The sequence below is a fragment of the Marmota monax genome, unplaced genomic scaffold, assembly GCF_021218885.2.
Source record: "Marmota monax isolate L192 unplaced genomic scaffold, Marmota_monax_Labrador192_F-V1.1 WCK01_AAM20220418_F8-fsc00087, whole genome shotgun sequence".
Taxonomy (NCBI): domain Eukaryota; kingdom Metazoa; phylum Chordata; class Mammalia; order Rodentia; family Sciuridae; genus Marmota; species Marmota monax.
In genome coordinates this window covers 772,373-789,392 of record NW_026693476.1, presented here as the reverse complement: position 1 = coordinate 789,392, position 17,020 = coordinate 772,373, and the positions used below count along the sequence as shown (strand labels likewise).

The 17,020-nt window shown below is 37.8% G+C and overlaps 1 protein-coding gene across 4 annotated transcripts in view; it reads right to left on the bottom strand.

Moving 5' to 3' along the window:
• The window catches only part of Wars2 (tryptophanyl tRNA synthetase 2, mitochondrial), a 70,801-nt gene that overhangs the window by 42,260 nt on the left and 11,521 nt on the right, over nucleotides 1-17,020 (bottom strand). The window contains exon 3 of one of the 4 annotated variants that reach the window (XM_046458306.2): nucleotides 16,853-16,902. The exons of the other annotated variants lie outside the window; for them this stretch is intronic. Within the exon in view, the coding sequence (XP_046314262.1) occupies nucleotides 16,853-16,902 (50 nt within the window). The remainder of the gene's footprint in view (nucleotides 1-16,852; nucleotides 16,903-17,020) is intronic. 4 annotated transcript variants of the gene reach the window in all.

Genomic DNA, 17,020 nt, shown 5'->3' with positions numbered 1-17,020 from the left:
AAAATGAAATCCAAGTGCCACATTGGGACACTAGACACTTATCCAGGGTTGGCTCCAATTCTGACTGACGTTCAAGGGACTTAGTGGGAGCGGTTTTGCATGAAGAGGAGGTTGCTTTTGCATATATATTGCTTTTAATTAGGTTGGATGAATACTTGAAGGTGGGGCAATATGAGGCCTCCACCAGCATTCACAGTATTTTCCAACACTGTTATTTTGAGTTTGAACTATCTGAGGTGGCTGCTCTGGCCACCATTGGTGGCAAAGAGCAGAAGGAAGGTGGCCCAGGGAACACATTTTGAGAATCTGTGCTCAATCCTTTCATCTTCCATCTGTTCACAAACTTGGGAGCTGGTTAGAAATGCAAATTCTTGGATCTCCTCCTTGACCTACAAAATCAGGAATTCTAACAGTGGGCTTAACCCCGAAGAAGAAATGGGAGAAGTTATGCAATCTGTGCTTTAACAACTCTTCTAGGTGATTCTGATGCACGCTAAATTTGAGAGAGGCTTTTGGGCTTCAATAATCTATTCTTAAAATTAACTTCAGCAGCATAACATGAGGTACCGATGAAAACACTATGAATGAAAAGGAGAAGATATCTTCTAACCTCATAGCTCTCAATCTTGGCTGCAGACTAATCAACTGGGAGCTTTCTAAAATAATCAATGCCTAAGTCCCCCTGCTATCACCACCACCCCCTGCAAGAGATGCCAATTTAATCAGTCTGGGATTTGGCATGAACATCAGGAGTTTTAAGAGCTCCCCAGGTGATTCTAATGTGAGGTCAGGATTGGGAATCCAGAGTTCTAAGCCAATTACTATATAATTATTCTCAAAAGCTGCCAACCTGCTAGGAAATAAATGCCAACAAATGAAAAGACTGTAAAAAAATCCAAAGAGTATGTTCACTTGTTTATAAGCTACATTTCAAGGCAATAAAATCTCTGAGATGATCATCTATTAATGTATGGTCAGAGGTCCCTTGGGTTTCAGGCAGTTCAACTATCACATGTGGCAGCCACGGAGGTCAGCAGAGTATGAAGGTGTGGTTCCAGCCTTACCATGGTGAAAGAAGACACCTGACAGGCAGTAAGCACACACTCTCAGATGGTCAGGTAGAGTTACTTGGCAATGTCCAGTTCCATAAAGCCTTATGGCTCAGGGATTCAGAAAGCATATATAGCTTGGACTTCACCAAAAAAAATGATCTCACTAGGATATTTTAACAACACAATTGCAACAGAAGACAAAATTATCTCTGCCTGGAGCTCTTCTCTGCCCATTACCCTTTCTGACAAACACTCCTTCTGATAACCTGTCTTACCTGAGTCTGGATTCAACGCTCAAGCACACTGTAGGGGGTCTCATGGTTAGCTCAGTTGGTTGACCAAAACCTGGTCTAAGAACAGGTAGGCTTATTGCAAATTGGTGCAGCCAATATGGAAAGCAGTATGGAGATTTCTTGGAAAATTGGGGATGGAACCACCATTTGACCTAGCTGTCCCTATCCTCAGTCTATACCCAAAGGACTTAAAAACAGCATACTACAGGGACATAGCCACATCAATGTTTATAGCAGCACAATTCACAATAGCTAAACTGTGAAGCCAACATAGATGCCCTTCAATAGGTGAATGGATAAAAAAAAAAATGTGGCATATATACACAATGGGATATTACTCAGCAATAAAAGATAATAAAATCATGGCATTTGCAGGTAAATGGATGGAGATAGAGAAGAGAATGCTAAGTGAAGTTAGCCAATCCCAAAAACCCAAATGCCAAATGTTTTCTTTGATATAAGGAGGCTGATTCATAGTGGGATAGGGAGTGGGACCATGGGAGGAATAGATACCTCTAGATGGGGAAGAGGGGTGGGAGGGGAAGGGAGGGGGCATGGGGTAATTAATGATGGTGGAATGTGATGATCATTACTATCCAAAGTACATGTATGAAGACACGAAATGGTGTAAATATACTATGAATACAACCAGAGATATAAAAAAGTGTGCTCTATATATGTAATAAGAATTGTAATGCATTCTGCTGTCATATATAAATTTTAAAAATTACATAAAAAAGAATAGGTAGGCTTAGCAGGTGAAGCTGAGGTGCCAAAATTCTTCCACACAACATATGAAATAATAATTCCATGTTCTTTCAAGTGTTCTGAATCTGTGGGAGAGAGGCAAAGGAACCCATAGTACAGAGCAAACAGTTCTAAAATTATTTTCATGGCATAAAGATAATTCACAAAAAAATGGTATCTCTTTGGCCATCCCAACTTCTACCAGGTGAAACAAGTCTCACTTCCCAGGGAGTCACGGCTCCCTCCCTTATCACCCAACATGGAGGCTAATAGAATCCTGTAGGATTGTTCCAACCACATTCAGTCCAGACCCTAGTGTCAGCTGAGATTGTTAATCCAAATTTGGAGTAAGTTAGAAGAATGATAAAGAGTAAAATATGATAATAACTAGTCTGGTTATGGTTAGAAAGCAGCATCTAGTGCCAGATTGCCTGAATTCAAGTCCTTGCTCCATTACTTATGTAGTCTTGAGCATCTAAAAGATGGGGTAATAATAGTAGCTACCTCATAGCGGGGGTAAGAGGACTGTAAGTATAACATGCTCAATGCCTGGCAGGTACTTCATAACTTCATAAGTTATCTAACCATTTATTGAGGTCAAATGTTAAGTGTTTTATTTTGATTGAACCATTCAGCATACGGAAATCTGTCCTATAGAAATACACAAGAATGTAAGGACACCTGATATTTCACATGTGATTGTTTAATAATAAAAGAACTACAATGAATGTCCATCAATAGGGTAGTAAATAAGTTAGTTTTCTTTTTCAACAATGGAATATTATGAAACAGGTAAGAATGATGTAGGCCCTCCAAAAATTGATGGAGGGGAGAAGCCTGATTCTGGAGCCAGAACTTTGACATCCAATACTATCTTAGTTGTTTCCTTGTGCAAATCACAGAACCTCCTCATCTGTAAAATGGGAAGAAGAACAGTAACAGGACCAAGGACATCACTCAGCCCAAAGCTGTTCTACATAAAACATTTGTTAAATAGATAAATACTGAAAAGGAAGGAAGGATACACACCTAGCTTATTTGTGGTTACCCAGGGGGCAAGGGAATAATGATGTCCTTTTTGACACTTTTTTATTGTTTAATTGCTTTTAAAGAATGTGAACATTTTCTGTTACCAAGTTTTTCTGCATAGAGCTTGATTAAGCTAATTGGCATATAACTTTTAGAGTCTTGTATTAGCTGGGTGCAGTGGTATATGCCTGTCATCCTAGCAGCTAGGAAGGCTGAGACAGGAGGATTGCAAGTTCAAGGCCAGGCTCAGAAAATTAGTGAGGACCTAAGCAATTTAGTAAGACCCTGTCTCAAAAACAAAAATAAAAAAAAAGAGCTGGAGACGTAGCCCAGTGGTAAATTGCCCCTGGCTTAAAGCCCCACTACTACTCCCCCTCCCACCAAAAAGAGTCTTATACTAACAAGCATATCAGTAATTACAATTTCCATTTTACATAATGGGAAATAAAGATGTAATGTTAATGATGTGTAAAGGTCACATATGAAGTTATTTGTAAACTGATGGAAATAATATAGTATAATATAAAGTACGTAAGTTTCAAGGATCAGAGAGTGTGCTAGATTCAATTTCTTCTATTCCTTCTAGTACTTTTCACATATTATTTAACCTCTCTGAGCCTCAGTTTTATTCTAACAAGGAAGTTAATGATAGCTAGCATTTATTGAGTATTTATTGGGAAGTCCTACAGCAAGAATGATGAATGCATTATCTCAATCCTTACAAAAAGTGTGAGGTAGGTAGTACTATCATCCCCATTTTACTGATATGAAAACTGAGGCACAGAGGGGTTAAATGAGTAGTACATGGATTGTAAATGGTGGAGCTAGGATGTAGACCCAGGTGGATCAACTTCAGCCATACATGATTCAGAGCCAGACCATGAGAAGATATCAAGGGCACTCAAGATATTTGCTTTTACCCCTTTGATCCATAAGTGATGCTACCCTCTAGAATGTATGACTTAAACTCTCTTTTAATTTTATGTTATAATAAACTTTTAAGGGGATGTGTGAGTCTCCTACACTGCTTACTTCACTGCTTGATATACTTGTTGTCATTAAGAAGTGGTGGCCCGTACTGGGGCAGGTGACAAGGACAGTAGTTCTTATTCATCTGGGCAGCAGCTTCAGTGCTAATTCTAAACACAGGTGGTGAGAGAGACAGCCAACAGGAAGGGGGAAGGAATCGCTGCTGACAGAGCAACTGGGAAGATTGATGGTTTCCCTCTCTCCTTTTCCCCAATGCGTCGGCCTCCGGGCAGAGATGTAGAAGCCGCTGTGCTGGGGACAGTAAAATACACAGCACAGTGTCTGCCTTACTGGAACGCTGATTAATGAGACCAAAATGACACAGAAAACAGGCAGTGCTTCAGAAGGAGAACTCACAGGCATTTCTTTCTTTAATGATTTCAACAAAAGCAGTTCCCATAAACAGCCAGGTTTGACGCAGAATACCCTGTGGTTAGAGCAATGCAGGGGTATGTCTGGCGGAAAGCTTGGAGGGAAAGGTGAGGAAGGGGGATTTGTGATGCAGAAAATTCACTTGTGACCAGCTGGTTACATGTTTGTCACTAATTTCTCCCTATATCTGATAGGCCAAAAAATTCTACAAAGTTCTAAATAAGGTAGTTATTTACTAACCTAACTTAATGTAAGAAGGACATAACAATATTTCATCACAAAGATACTCACCCTGTTAAAAGTACCCACCCTTCCTTACCCTAAATTCAGATCTATAAGATAGCATCAATAGTTTTTAATATTTTACTTAAGCTACAAAAAGTATATATTAAAAAACAGTATTATCTGTATTCAGAGAAAATAAATGTTAACATCATATATCATTTTCAGTACTTTCTAGAGAGCTACTGGACATATCCATTTGGATTTCCCACCAGCAGATTTTGAATTTACTACTATATCTAAAACAAAATCTACTGGCTCACAACCTGGTCAGCTCCTCTCAAACCTGCTTTGCTTCAGTCTTCTCAGTCCAGCCTAATGACAGAACAAGTCTCCTTAAGTCATCCCCAGATTCCTTCTTTTCCCTCACTCACTACATTTTTAGGTTCAAACCCTGGTCTCTATAATTAAAAGCTATGTGATCTTTGGCAAAAATCTGTCACTGAGTTTCTTAATCTGAAATAAAAATTCGAATAGTTCTACATCATTGGATTATTATAATAATTAAACACATTGGTGCACTAAAAGTGACTGGTACATAGAAAGTGTTCAATAAATGTTAGCTATTGCCATCATCATCTAATAAATTACTAAGTCAACGGGACATTAACACAGTTTCACTTCCAATCATCATCTCACCTGTGCTGTTTCAATAGCTTCTGACTTCTACATCCTCTATGCCATCAGCTGATCTATTATTTTTAAAATAATGAATTCTCTACTAGATTCTTCCTTTCCTACAGGGTTAAGTCCAAACCCCTTAATTTAGTGTATGAATTCTTTATAATATGATTTCACACACATAAAGATTAATAAAACATGGTAGAGGTAAGTATCTCTATGAATTAGCCTTAATTAACCAAGTAAAAAGTCTTATGGGAAATTTTAGATTAATGTTTTACATTTACCATTTTTATGCCATGCTATTTTTCATTAAATCTTAGCACTAGAGTCAATATCATGTACCACTAAAACACTAAGAATATTCATTCATCTTTAGGATCTATGAAGTCACAAATGGAAGAAAGATTTATATAACAACTGACATTCTTCTACATAAGATTAAATTTGTAGTATTTCCATTGCTTGGTATAATGGCTCAAATATGTCCCCCAAATTTATGTCCACCTGGAACTTCAGAATGTGACCTTATTTGGAAAGAGGGTCTTTGCAGTGGTAATCTGTTAAAATGAGGTCATCCTGGATTACAGTGGGCCCTAAATTCAACAACCCATTTCCTCAGAAGACACATAGAGACACAGAGGGAAGAAGCCGCATGATGGAGGCAGACTGTAGTGATGGGGTCACAAGCCAAGGAACATTGAGGACATCTGAGAGCCACCAGAAGCTGGGAAGAGGCAAGGAGGGATTCTCCTCTAGGCTTCAGGGGTCGTACTCTACCCAACACTCTGATTTCAGACTCCCAGGCTTCCAGGCTCCCAGGCTCTAGAACTATGAGAGAATCAACTTCTGTTGCATTAAGTCGTTCAGTTTGAGGTACTCAGTTACTGCAGCCTTAGGAAACTAGTGTACTTGACTAATGCAGTAAACTGACACAGTGTGTCTCCTGGGATCTGTAATCTGGCTGCCATTGCTGTAAGAGTGTCATTACCCAGGCCTCTGAGCTCCTCTTGTAGAGCTGCACAAGCCCATGCTGGGGCATTGCAGAATGGAATAAAAGCATTCTGCATTGACTACTGGGATTGGCCAAACCATGACTGTATAGGTGCCGAGACACGGGAACCATTACTGGGCAGACCACATCAAATAAACAACCAGCCCAGATCAACTAAGTGGGTGTAATCATAGATGAAGTTGCTGTTATTTTGTTCTGGGACCAGTTCAAAGTCCTACGGTCATATTTACATTGATTCCTTAAAATTATTGCACATGGTTGGCTTTTTTTCCATTTATTTCTTCCATTTAAACAGTATCTCTGAAAAATTCCCACTATGTTATATGTTGAGACCTTCGAATAGTTATAATCATTCAGAAAAATGTAAATGTCAACTTAAATACTATTTCCTTTGTTGCAAAATACTGAGCATATAATATTTTCTTCTGATGAGGTAGTATGAAATGGAGCCATTGAACTGCCATGAGCTACTGTTGTTCTCTTTCTAAAGGAAATGGTTTTCCTTTGAAATTTTAATAGATTGTTTTTTGCATAATCACTCCAGAGAGATAGCTTTTCTTAGAAAATCAACAATGAGCTATTTCTTTTACTTTTGAAAACTAAGTACACATGTCTATAAATTCCCTTTGAAGCTCTTCGGAAAGAATCTCTAAAAACACTGTGTATGTAATTGATAAACTTGAGAGAAAAAATTGGATTTTCAAACCAGTGTCAGCTGATCATTAATTCACCATCCTTCTTTATGTTTAAAAGAGTATGTTTATAATCTCTGGAAGCCCTCAATGACAGCCCATAAAGTTAGAGAACAAATAATCCAATATATTTTTGACATGCCACATCACTTCCTGTATGTCACATCTTTGGGCCTCTTACAAAAGTTTTGAAAAAACTGGCAACCCAGATACAGAGGCAGAGAGGATGGTATCAAAGAAGTGTCAGTATTGGAGGCATTACAGAGTTTTCAATTCCTCATACTTCCTATTAAATCTTAGAATTTTGCACAGGCAAGCACTTCGCTCTTCCTCTAAAACTCTGCCCCACACTGTGGTGCTCAGTGGCACAAGAAAATCCTGATGCTGATTTACACTCACTCTGTGTGCATGTATAAAACAACTGTACATTCCTTAGTCAATTGTCTCACTGACCTAATAAAATTCAAGAACATTCTTTAATTAAGAAAGCTTTTCCTTCTCTGATTGTTTGCGTAAACCAATTTTTCTTTCGGTTATGAACTTGGTTTGTCATGTACTGGTAAATAAATTGAAGAAACATTTATTTCATTTGTAAAATAATGTGGCATCAGAGTTTTGTTTCCCTAATCCCAATAATCTCATTTGGCATTTGTAGTAACCACGTTGTGAATGTGTAAATCAAAATAATTATTCTCATTTATATTTTATTTTCATTTTCCAACAGCTCCAGAAAGCTGCCTTTATTTACCAATGAAATATTTATCATGTTTCTTTTAAGAAAACACTTCTAGTCCATATATTCTCCACTCTGATTTTATTTTTATACATCTTATCCATTTTAATACATTTTGTTTTTAAATGGATATATTCTATTTTTGTAAGTAGATAATTTTTCAGCAGCTTCACAACAAAATCAATACTCAAACTGTAAAAAACTTAAATGCAATTTACTTATGATTTGGGGGGACTCCCCTCTTTCCCAAATAGAAAATTTTAAGATGTTGTACATAACTCTTTAGAGCTAAATTTTAATAAAGTAATTAGCATAAATAATACAATATTGCTCTTATTTTTTAACAATTCCAAATACACTTTTGAAAGTGTATTGTGAGGGTACATTATTTTTCATTTAGCCAACAAATTACTGTGAGCTGAGCAGGTATTAATGATAAAATACTTGGTACCACAATTAACACCATTACTTGCCTTAGTCAGTAAACTCTTGGATGTTTTGTGCAAAATAACAGTCTTTCATTTTGATATTCTTATGATAAAGTCACAGATACAAGAAAGCAACAGCAAAAGCTCATGTCTGAAACATTAAAGAATTGGAAATGTGAGGACCAAATGGAACGAACTGTTTTGCGTGGACAGGCAGAACCCTAGCTGGGCAGAGATGCTGCTGCTGAAATGTCACCAGTTCAGTTTTAAGAAAGAGTTTTTCTTTGCTTATTTTCTAACATAACAAACTTATGATTTTTAAAAATGCTGCAGCAGAAAAAACAGTCCAATGACATATCAGATGATTTATGAAAGAAACAAAGAACTTTTCAAGTTCCTTCGTATTTCTAGCAATTTTTACTTCTTTGCTGACCTCCTACTCCACTGGCATTGCTGAACGAATAAGGCTCAAATTTATAGCCTTTTCCTCCTCCAGCTCAAATCTGCAGATTGTACTCTTAGTTCCCTGAAAAAGCCACACTCTTTCTAAATTCTAAGCCTCTATACATGCACTGCCCTCTGCCTGACACATCTTTCGCTATTAAACAAATTTCAGTTTACCTTTAAGACCCTCCAAACATCACCAAACTTGTGGTGTTTTCCAAATCTTTGAGGTAAAATGAGTTACTTGCCTGTATAAGCACGAACAATACTCTGTTCTGACTCTGTTACAGCGCAAGGTTGGACTGTAATTTACTTGTCCTATGTCTGCTACCCTTACCAGCCAGTGAAATCCTCAAAAACAAGAGCCATGTGTTTATTCCTAACACTGACAGGTGGAGGCTCAATATGTGTATTTGAATGAAGCAGAAATAAACACTCCATGAAGGTTAGGGAATGCAAGACTACAATTACCAAGATGAGTAGTGGGAATTTTCAAATGAGCCCTTCCCAACTGCCCATCCAAATCCTAGCCACCTTTTAGTCAACAATACCTACAACTACGGACCACTTTCTAAATTCCTGGTGTGTTATAATTTTAATTGAATTTATAATAAAATGCTCTTAGACTAATATGTGTTTAACAACTACCTTTATAACCCCCTTATAAAGTTATTCAACTCGCCTTATTGTGCAAGAAATCCTACCTGAAGTTTCAGAGGGAATTTTATATGATATTTTCCCGACACTTTATCGGTGCTGTTTAAGAGGCAACAGACAAATATACAAGGAGTTCACGTACAACTTCAGTGTGACTTTTGACTAGATCTGCCCTTTATACTTTAGGGTGTTTGGTATATTATTACTTTTATTGTAAAAAAAATTAACCTATTTATATCTGTTCTTATTTATTTTAATTTTATTTATGGGTTATTATTATTTTTTGGTGCTGGGGATTGAACACAGGGCCTTGTGCATGCTAAGTACATATACCACTATACCACTGTGCCCTTAGGTAGAGTGTGTGTCTAATCTATAATATAGTGCCATTTCCTTTCTTCTGGAAGACTAGTGCTGTGTGGCCACTGCCAAGCATCCAGGAGCACCCCTAATCTGGCAAGGGCAGAAACACAGAATGCCAGAGGATCATGATGTCTTGAGTTCAGATATGGGATCTATGGGAAAACTGAGTGGAAATGTGTTTATTTTTAAAAAATCTGAATCTTAAAAAAGAACAAATTAATAATCTCAAAATCAGTATCAGATGTTGTAAAAATGACTTCAACAGAACAAATAACATCTGAAAACAAAATATTTGGAAATCTAGTACCTTCTTTGCTCTTCTGCTGCTGCTATGGTTCAAGGGGTCAGGACTCCACTGTGATAGTTCCTAACAACCAAAAGTGACACAGAGTAAAATGTTTTGGTCCTGTTACCATCTTCAGTAAGGAAGAAACTGCAAACTCCTCATGTTAAGCTGGTAAGCAGAGGAGAAATGCATGCTTTCATATTAGAATCACTTCAACTTTCCGTTTCTAAGAAATAACCAATCTGGAATATAAGTTCATTGATTTAGAATCAAAATAAGATCCATGCTTTTTTTTTGTTTTTTAAGAAGAGAACCAAAAGATTTTACCAGTGAACAAGTCACATTTTACTAGCCTTATAGTAAAGCTTCCTTTTTATACTTTAGAGTGTTTTGTATACAATTACTTTTATTGTAAAAACTAATCTCTGTATATTTGTTCTTATTTATTTTAATTTTTTTATGAGTTATTATTATTTTTTGGTGCTGGGGATTGAACACAGGGCCTTGTGCATGCTAAGTACATGCTATACCATTGTGCTACACCCCAGCCCCTCAACATTTAATTATTAACTAAATGATAGAGCTTATCATCACTTTCCTTTTCACGCTTAGAAAAAAGACCAGAAGCTATTTCCTTTCTTTATTTAAGTAGTATCTGTCCCTGTCTTCCTTTTCAAAGTTATTTACCGAAGTAAAAGCACATGCCATTAAATCTTGCTCTTCACTTATCACATCTAATATAAGATTTATGAACACAGGCACCCAAGTCTATCTAAAGCACATGCTAGTCATTTGTTCACTTTTAAATAGGGAGATGTGAACTGTCTCAATGTTCTGGAACATTCTGATGAGGAGGTAAGAGCAAGGAGGTGCAGGTTCTGCTGGGGCCATTGAAACCACAAATTTGGGCCTCGATATGATGATACTTCTAAACCTGGGCCAGATTCCAGAGCTACAAGCAGCAGAACAATGTGTGCTAGATCTAACAATACACCCTTTCACCTAGCACTGCCCAAACAAAACACTGCTACTATCCCATATCCTAAGGGAGCCAACACTCATGATTTGTTGCTCATAAAAACAGTACCACCAACTTTATTAAGTCCTGTTTCCAAACTACAGTGTTGTGGGTTTAATTTAATGATTATATTTAATTTCATAGAGACTTTCATTAGGGACAATAGTAGTTTAATTCAATTAAAATAACCTTTCAATGAGCATATACCAGACACCAGATCATTCACTCTTGAATGCATCCATCCATTCAGATATTCATTGAGTGCTAGTGAGGATATAACAGTTAACACAAAACAGAACACTGATCCAGAGATAAATTACAAATAAAACACAGTTACTGCCCTTGAGAAGTCTGTGGTCCAGTGAGTATTGTGCCATACACAGCAAATCCACTGGTCCATTTTACTTAGAGCCATTTTTAAATCTCCAGTCTACTTAAGCCCAGGGACTGCCCTGCATCTATCAGGTCACCTCAGTTCTTGCTTTACAGAGATCAGTATGTAGCACCAACTTTTCTACTTTGCACTTCCAAATGCTTTCATGCTGACAAGTATCCTCTTTCCTCTTTCGCTTCAGAGAAAGATAACCTCTAAGATTCGCCTTTCCACAGAGCTATTGATTCTCTCTTCTGTGTTTGTCAGAATATTTCTCCATCACATTTTCTTTTCTTTCACCTATCTTTAATCATTCTCTCTTTACCAGGTCCTTCAAGTCTTCCCTACTGTGGAAACATGAAAAGGCCTACCCCTGTTGTGGGTTATTTCTCCCCCTACTCCTCCCAAATATTCCTGTGAGAAACCCTACATCTGCTACCCATATAACTTCCTCCACAATCTGGTTTCTTAGTCACAGAATTACTAAAGCTTTTCAAAACCCCAAAATGATCCTCATCCCATAATCCACTGCCCTCTGATACCTTGTTGCTGTCCAAAGAGCTCTTTGAATCTATCAAGTGACACAGTTTATTACCACCCTTTAAAACACTCTTCTCTCATTTTCATGAAGCTACAATGAATCGTTTATGTTTTAGGCTCTCAGATTTCTTCGATTTTGTCTTTGTTAATTCCTCATTGTATTCTTCTCACTTGTTTAATGGGACCTACTCCAGAGCAGTTTTCAAATTTTTCTGTTACGACCAGTAATTCTCACTGAAGAGAGCCTCCTTTTCTTCACTTGTTCTTGCTCATTAAATTGATCCACTACAAGGACAATGACTGGGCCATGTTGTTTACCGAGGAGTCTTGCCCTTTCTGTCATCCCTGTTAGCCAACCCTAGAGCCAGGCCTGGCTCCCTGACTCTCTTTCCTCATTTAGGAGCTCAGTTTGGTCTCTCGCACCCTCTCTAAGGTAACTAGTAATTCAGGACCCAACATTTGGGTTTAGGCAGAGGGTGGAAAGCCTGGGCCTAATCAAGTTTACCAGAGCTTTACACTGGAATATCAGGCCTCTGCCAAGTTGATAACGACAGCATTTTAATCTTCATATGCTACTGTCCCCATACACACACACACACACACACACACACCCTCTGGAACCTCTTCTGGGCCTTTGGAGCATATTGTCACCTTGTTCCCCTCTTCTTTATTAGATTGAAGAAAGAACTATGACATTTGATTCTTGTAACAAAAAGCTACACAAAGTAATAATATAAAGCTATTTAAAGAAAAGTATATAAAAAAAAGTCCTTTCCTTCTTTATATCAAACCTAGCTAAGGCCATTATATTAAGAGTCAGGAGTGTATCCATCCACATCTTTATTAAAAAAAAAATAAGAAAAATTTACATAGGTAAGATGAATTTTTAAACAAAATTGGAAGACATATTATGTTGCACTTGCTTTTACTTTCACTTTAAAAGTGTCGATCTATTGTGATTGTGTAAAGTAGAGCCACTCTGGAAGACATATCCTTATAAAATAAAACATACCCTTACCTTAGGATCCAGCAAATCACACTCCTTGGTATTGACCCAAATAAGATGAAAATTTATGTCCACACAAAGCACACACAAGTTATTCATAACTGCCCAAACTAGGAAGCAGGCAAGACATCCCTGAAGAGTGAATGGATAAATGGTGGTACTTCTAGAAAAATGGAATATTATTTAGCACCAAAAAGAAATGAGCCGGGCATAGTGGCACATGCCTGTAATCACAGTGGCTCCCAAAGCTGAAGCAGGAGGATCGTAATTCAAACCAGGCTCAGCAAAGGCAACTCAGTGAGATCCTGTCTCTAAATAAAATACAAAATAGGGCTGGGGATGTGTTTTAGTGGTTGAGTGCCCCAGAGTTTAATCCCCGGTTAATCCCCCCCCTCCGCCCCCTGCCAAAAAAAGACATATCAAGCCACAAAAAGACAGGAAATATATATGCTTATTATTTAGTGAAAGAAAACATTCTGAATGGGCTACATACTGTATGATCACAACTATATGTCATCATGGAAAAGGAAAAACTATGGAGACAGTAAAGAGCTTAGTTCACAGGGGTGGGGAAAGGGAGGGGCGAACAGACTTCTCAGGGCAGTGAAAAGGGAGGGACGAACTACTGCTAATTTGATATCTCCTCTTTTCCTCCCTTTTTCAAGGCCAGAGAAGGGATCTCAGCACAGGTAAACACTCAAGGAAAAAAGACACCAACCTATAGAAAGGAATAGGCTAATCTGAGAGTGGCCAAATAAAAGCTGTATGTGCACAAAGCTTAGCAGGGACAATATTGCTCAACACTGGCAACATTGCTTTGCTTGGTTTATGGTCTGCAGGAGATTTTGTTTATTTTTTTTTAATCTAGGAGAACTATTTGTTGTTCTCAATATCAGGGTATCCAAAGGCAGAGAAGAAGAACAGGAAGATGGAAGGAAGATTCTGAGATTAAAGTCCCTCTGACAGAGTCTGTCTAGAGCAGAATAAATAATAACTTTGGTCTTACTGGAGAACACGAACAAGGTACAAGCCCAAGTGCTATTGTACACAACACACCTTTCAGTAACCCAGCCAAAATTCAGCAAGAGATTGCCCCACTTCTGAGATCAGGTTTGGAGATCTGGGAGTTGCCCTACTATGTAGGGTGCAGCTTGAGGACCATTCCGTCCAAAGGAAAGTAATTTTCATGGTTAGCATTTGGCAACTTTTCCTGCTATCCCTTTTCAGTGTAACAGACAAAATGACAATTCCCTACAATTTTAAATGCTTTAGACACTGTAAATTCATTCCTAAGCACATCCTGCAAAGATCCAGAAAAAGTCTGCTGTATCCTAGCTAAGACTTAGTAGGCCTCCAGCTACCTTAAACCATAGCCATATGCTCCCTTATGTTACAGGTCCTATTATGCAAGTCTCCTCCCCAATCCCAGAAGAGACCAGAGGACATGCCACTGCTGTTGTTTCCTATCCACATTTTAAAATAACAGAATAATAAAAATAATAAAAGAAAATCCAGCCACAATTGGCTCCAGTTGGTGTGAATAATAAGACATGGTTGTCAGATTCTTGGAAAGCCGCCAGTGTGGTTATTAGCTGCCCGATACTGGGCCCTCTTATATACAGGATGATGCATACCATTTTAAATGAAGTCAATCTTTAGGACATTTTAAATTTGAGACTTAGGCATGGAGTCAAACAAACTATGAATCAGAATCCTTGCAGTAAGTGCTGTCCATAAGGAAAAAGGATAGATTGAGATGAAGGGAGATGGATTTTGGAAATCAAGCTTTGCCCAATTAAAATCTGGTCCTTTTTTGAAGTCTATGATAGAAGACTCCCAGCTTTGACAAGTTGGCAGTAATCCTTGTGATCTATTTTAGTGGGATATATATTGTCACTGCAAAAATAAAACATACTACAAAACTGGAGAGCAGACCCTGCCTGTGATCATTAGACAGACTGGACCAAGTGCCTCAAGCCTTTGATGCCCGGACATATTATTTTCTGGATGGTGTCCAGCAACCCAATGCAGAATAGCTTTTTCTCTACTGTATCCAGATGGCAAATGGAAGAGATCAAATTCAACAGTTTCAGGGCTAACCTTAATGGATGTGAAAGGCTGGCTCTTCTACTAGCTTTTTAGGGATCTACAATACAAAAAAAGGCCTTTGAACAAAGAGACAAATAACTGGTGTTTTTTTTTTTTTCCTCCCTTTCTCTCTTCAAAACTAAACCATAGAAGTGGTGATCTGGTTCAAATCTATCTGCTGATTGAAAAAGACAGCCAAATATCTGATCAGTTCTAATCACTGACATTCTCATGATACTTTCTGTGAAGTTCAAATGGGTGTTAGTCTTAGTATTCTGGAATGCTTTCTTCATTCCCTTCAGCCAAATATTTTCACTCTTCCTCTATTTCCTTCAAAACTTTAACCAAATATGCATGGGAAGTATGTAGGTACATGTGTGTGATGGGGAAGTATATTCCTAAATGTTTAGGCAGCATCATATTATAATAAGATATTCTCACATGCCCACCAAAGGCTAAATTGACTAGCATAAGCCTTAGACATCAGTGATATCATACAAACAGACATGAGAACTTCACTATAAAGTCATTTGTACAAATAGGAATGTGGTTTGAAGGCCTGTCTCACTCCCCATATATTTCTGATATGTCATTAAGAGGATTTTCTTAATGACATCAGAAATACCTCCACTATTTTCTTAATGACATCAGAAATACCTCCAGTATTCCCATAAAAGTCCTATGATGTGGATCATAAAAACAGTTTTGTACATGGGGGAGGAGGCAACAATGAGGAGGTGGACCCAATACTTGAAATAGGAATAGGTTTACCTTCTGGTGCAGCAGTCCCTATCTGTCCTCTCTTCTTCCCTTTCCAGCCTGTTCCAAGGTTGTCACTCAGACTATATGCCCGTGAGCAACACAGCTATCCTTATCTCCTAATTGGCAAGCAAAATTCCAACTCTAGAAATCAACAGCTAGGAGCTCATTCTATATTTGAATGCCTTATGAGCTGAACAGTTTGAAAAATTTCAAAACAATGCATAATTTAGTTATAATGCTGTTTATCAAACCCTTTAAATAAACTTATACAATGTGCCTGATACTATTCTAAATTCCTATATATACTAACTCACTTAAACCTCACAGTGGCCTTCTAAGATAGATATTATTATTGTCTGCATTTTGCAGAAGCAAAAAGCTAAGTGTCTTGACAAGATCATTAAGTGAACTTACTAGCTCCAAACCCTGGTAATCTGGCTATAGAATTCAAGCTTTTAACTCTAGGCTCTTCCTCATCTTACAGATGAAATGAAACAATGAAGTCTAATGAGGTTCAGTAACTCATCCAAGGAAACCAACTTCCATTACCCAATTATTAAATTGAAGAATGTGGATTTGAAAATAGAGAATCTGACTTCAGAATCTAACCTACCAACCTATACCATGTCTTTAGGCCTAAGTCCTCTAAAAAAATAATGCCCACCATTATTCATTTCTCATACCACTCTCAGAAAACTCATTAGACCCACATCTATCTTTACCTTTCTCCCAGTCTCAGAGTTGATCTGTGTCTCCTAATGTTCCATCATCTGCTGCCCTTCTTCCATTTCTTTCCTTTCTCTTCAAACTTTCCATCTTTGCAGACTCTTACAATCATGGCCAAGTTTCTTCCATCCCTCAATATCCCACCTCCACAAACTTTACTTGATAAGGCCATTCTTTATAACTCCCTTTACCTTCTCTGACACTTCCTGCTCAATTGGGCTTTTCAAGAGTAATCCTTTCTTACCATTTGTCTCATTGTAATCAACTTTCAGTATCAATAATGATTCTTTTCTCACCTGTTTCCCTTCTGAATTCTTCAACTCTGGCCTCTTCTCCAAGGTTGAACCTAGAGAGCATTAAAGATCCTGATTTTTTAAAAAAATATTATTTCCCTCTTCACATCCCTTTCTTAATGGTCTCCCAGTAGAAGACACAAATTTAAGTACTATTTAACTGACAGTAAC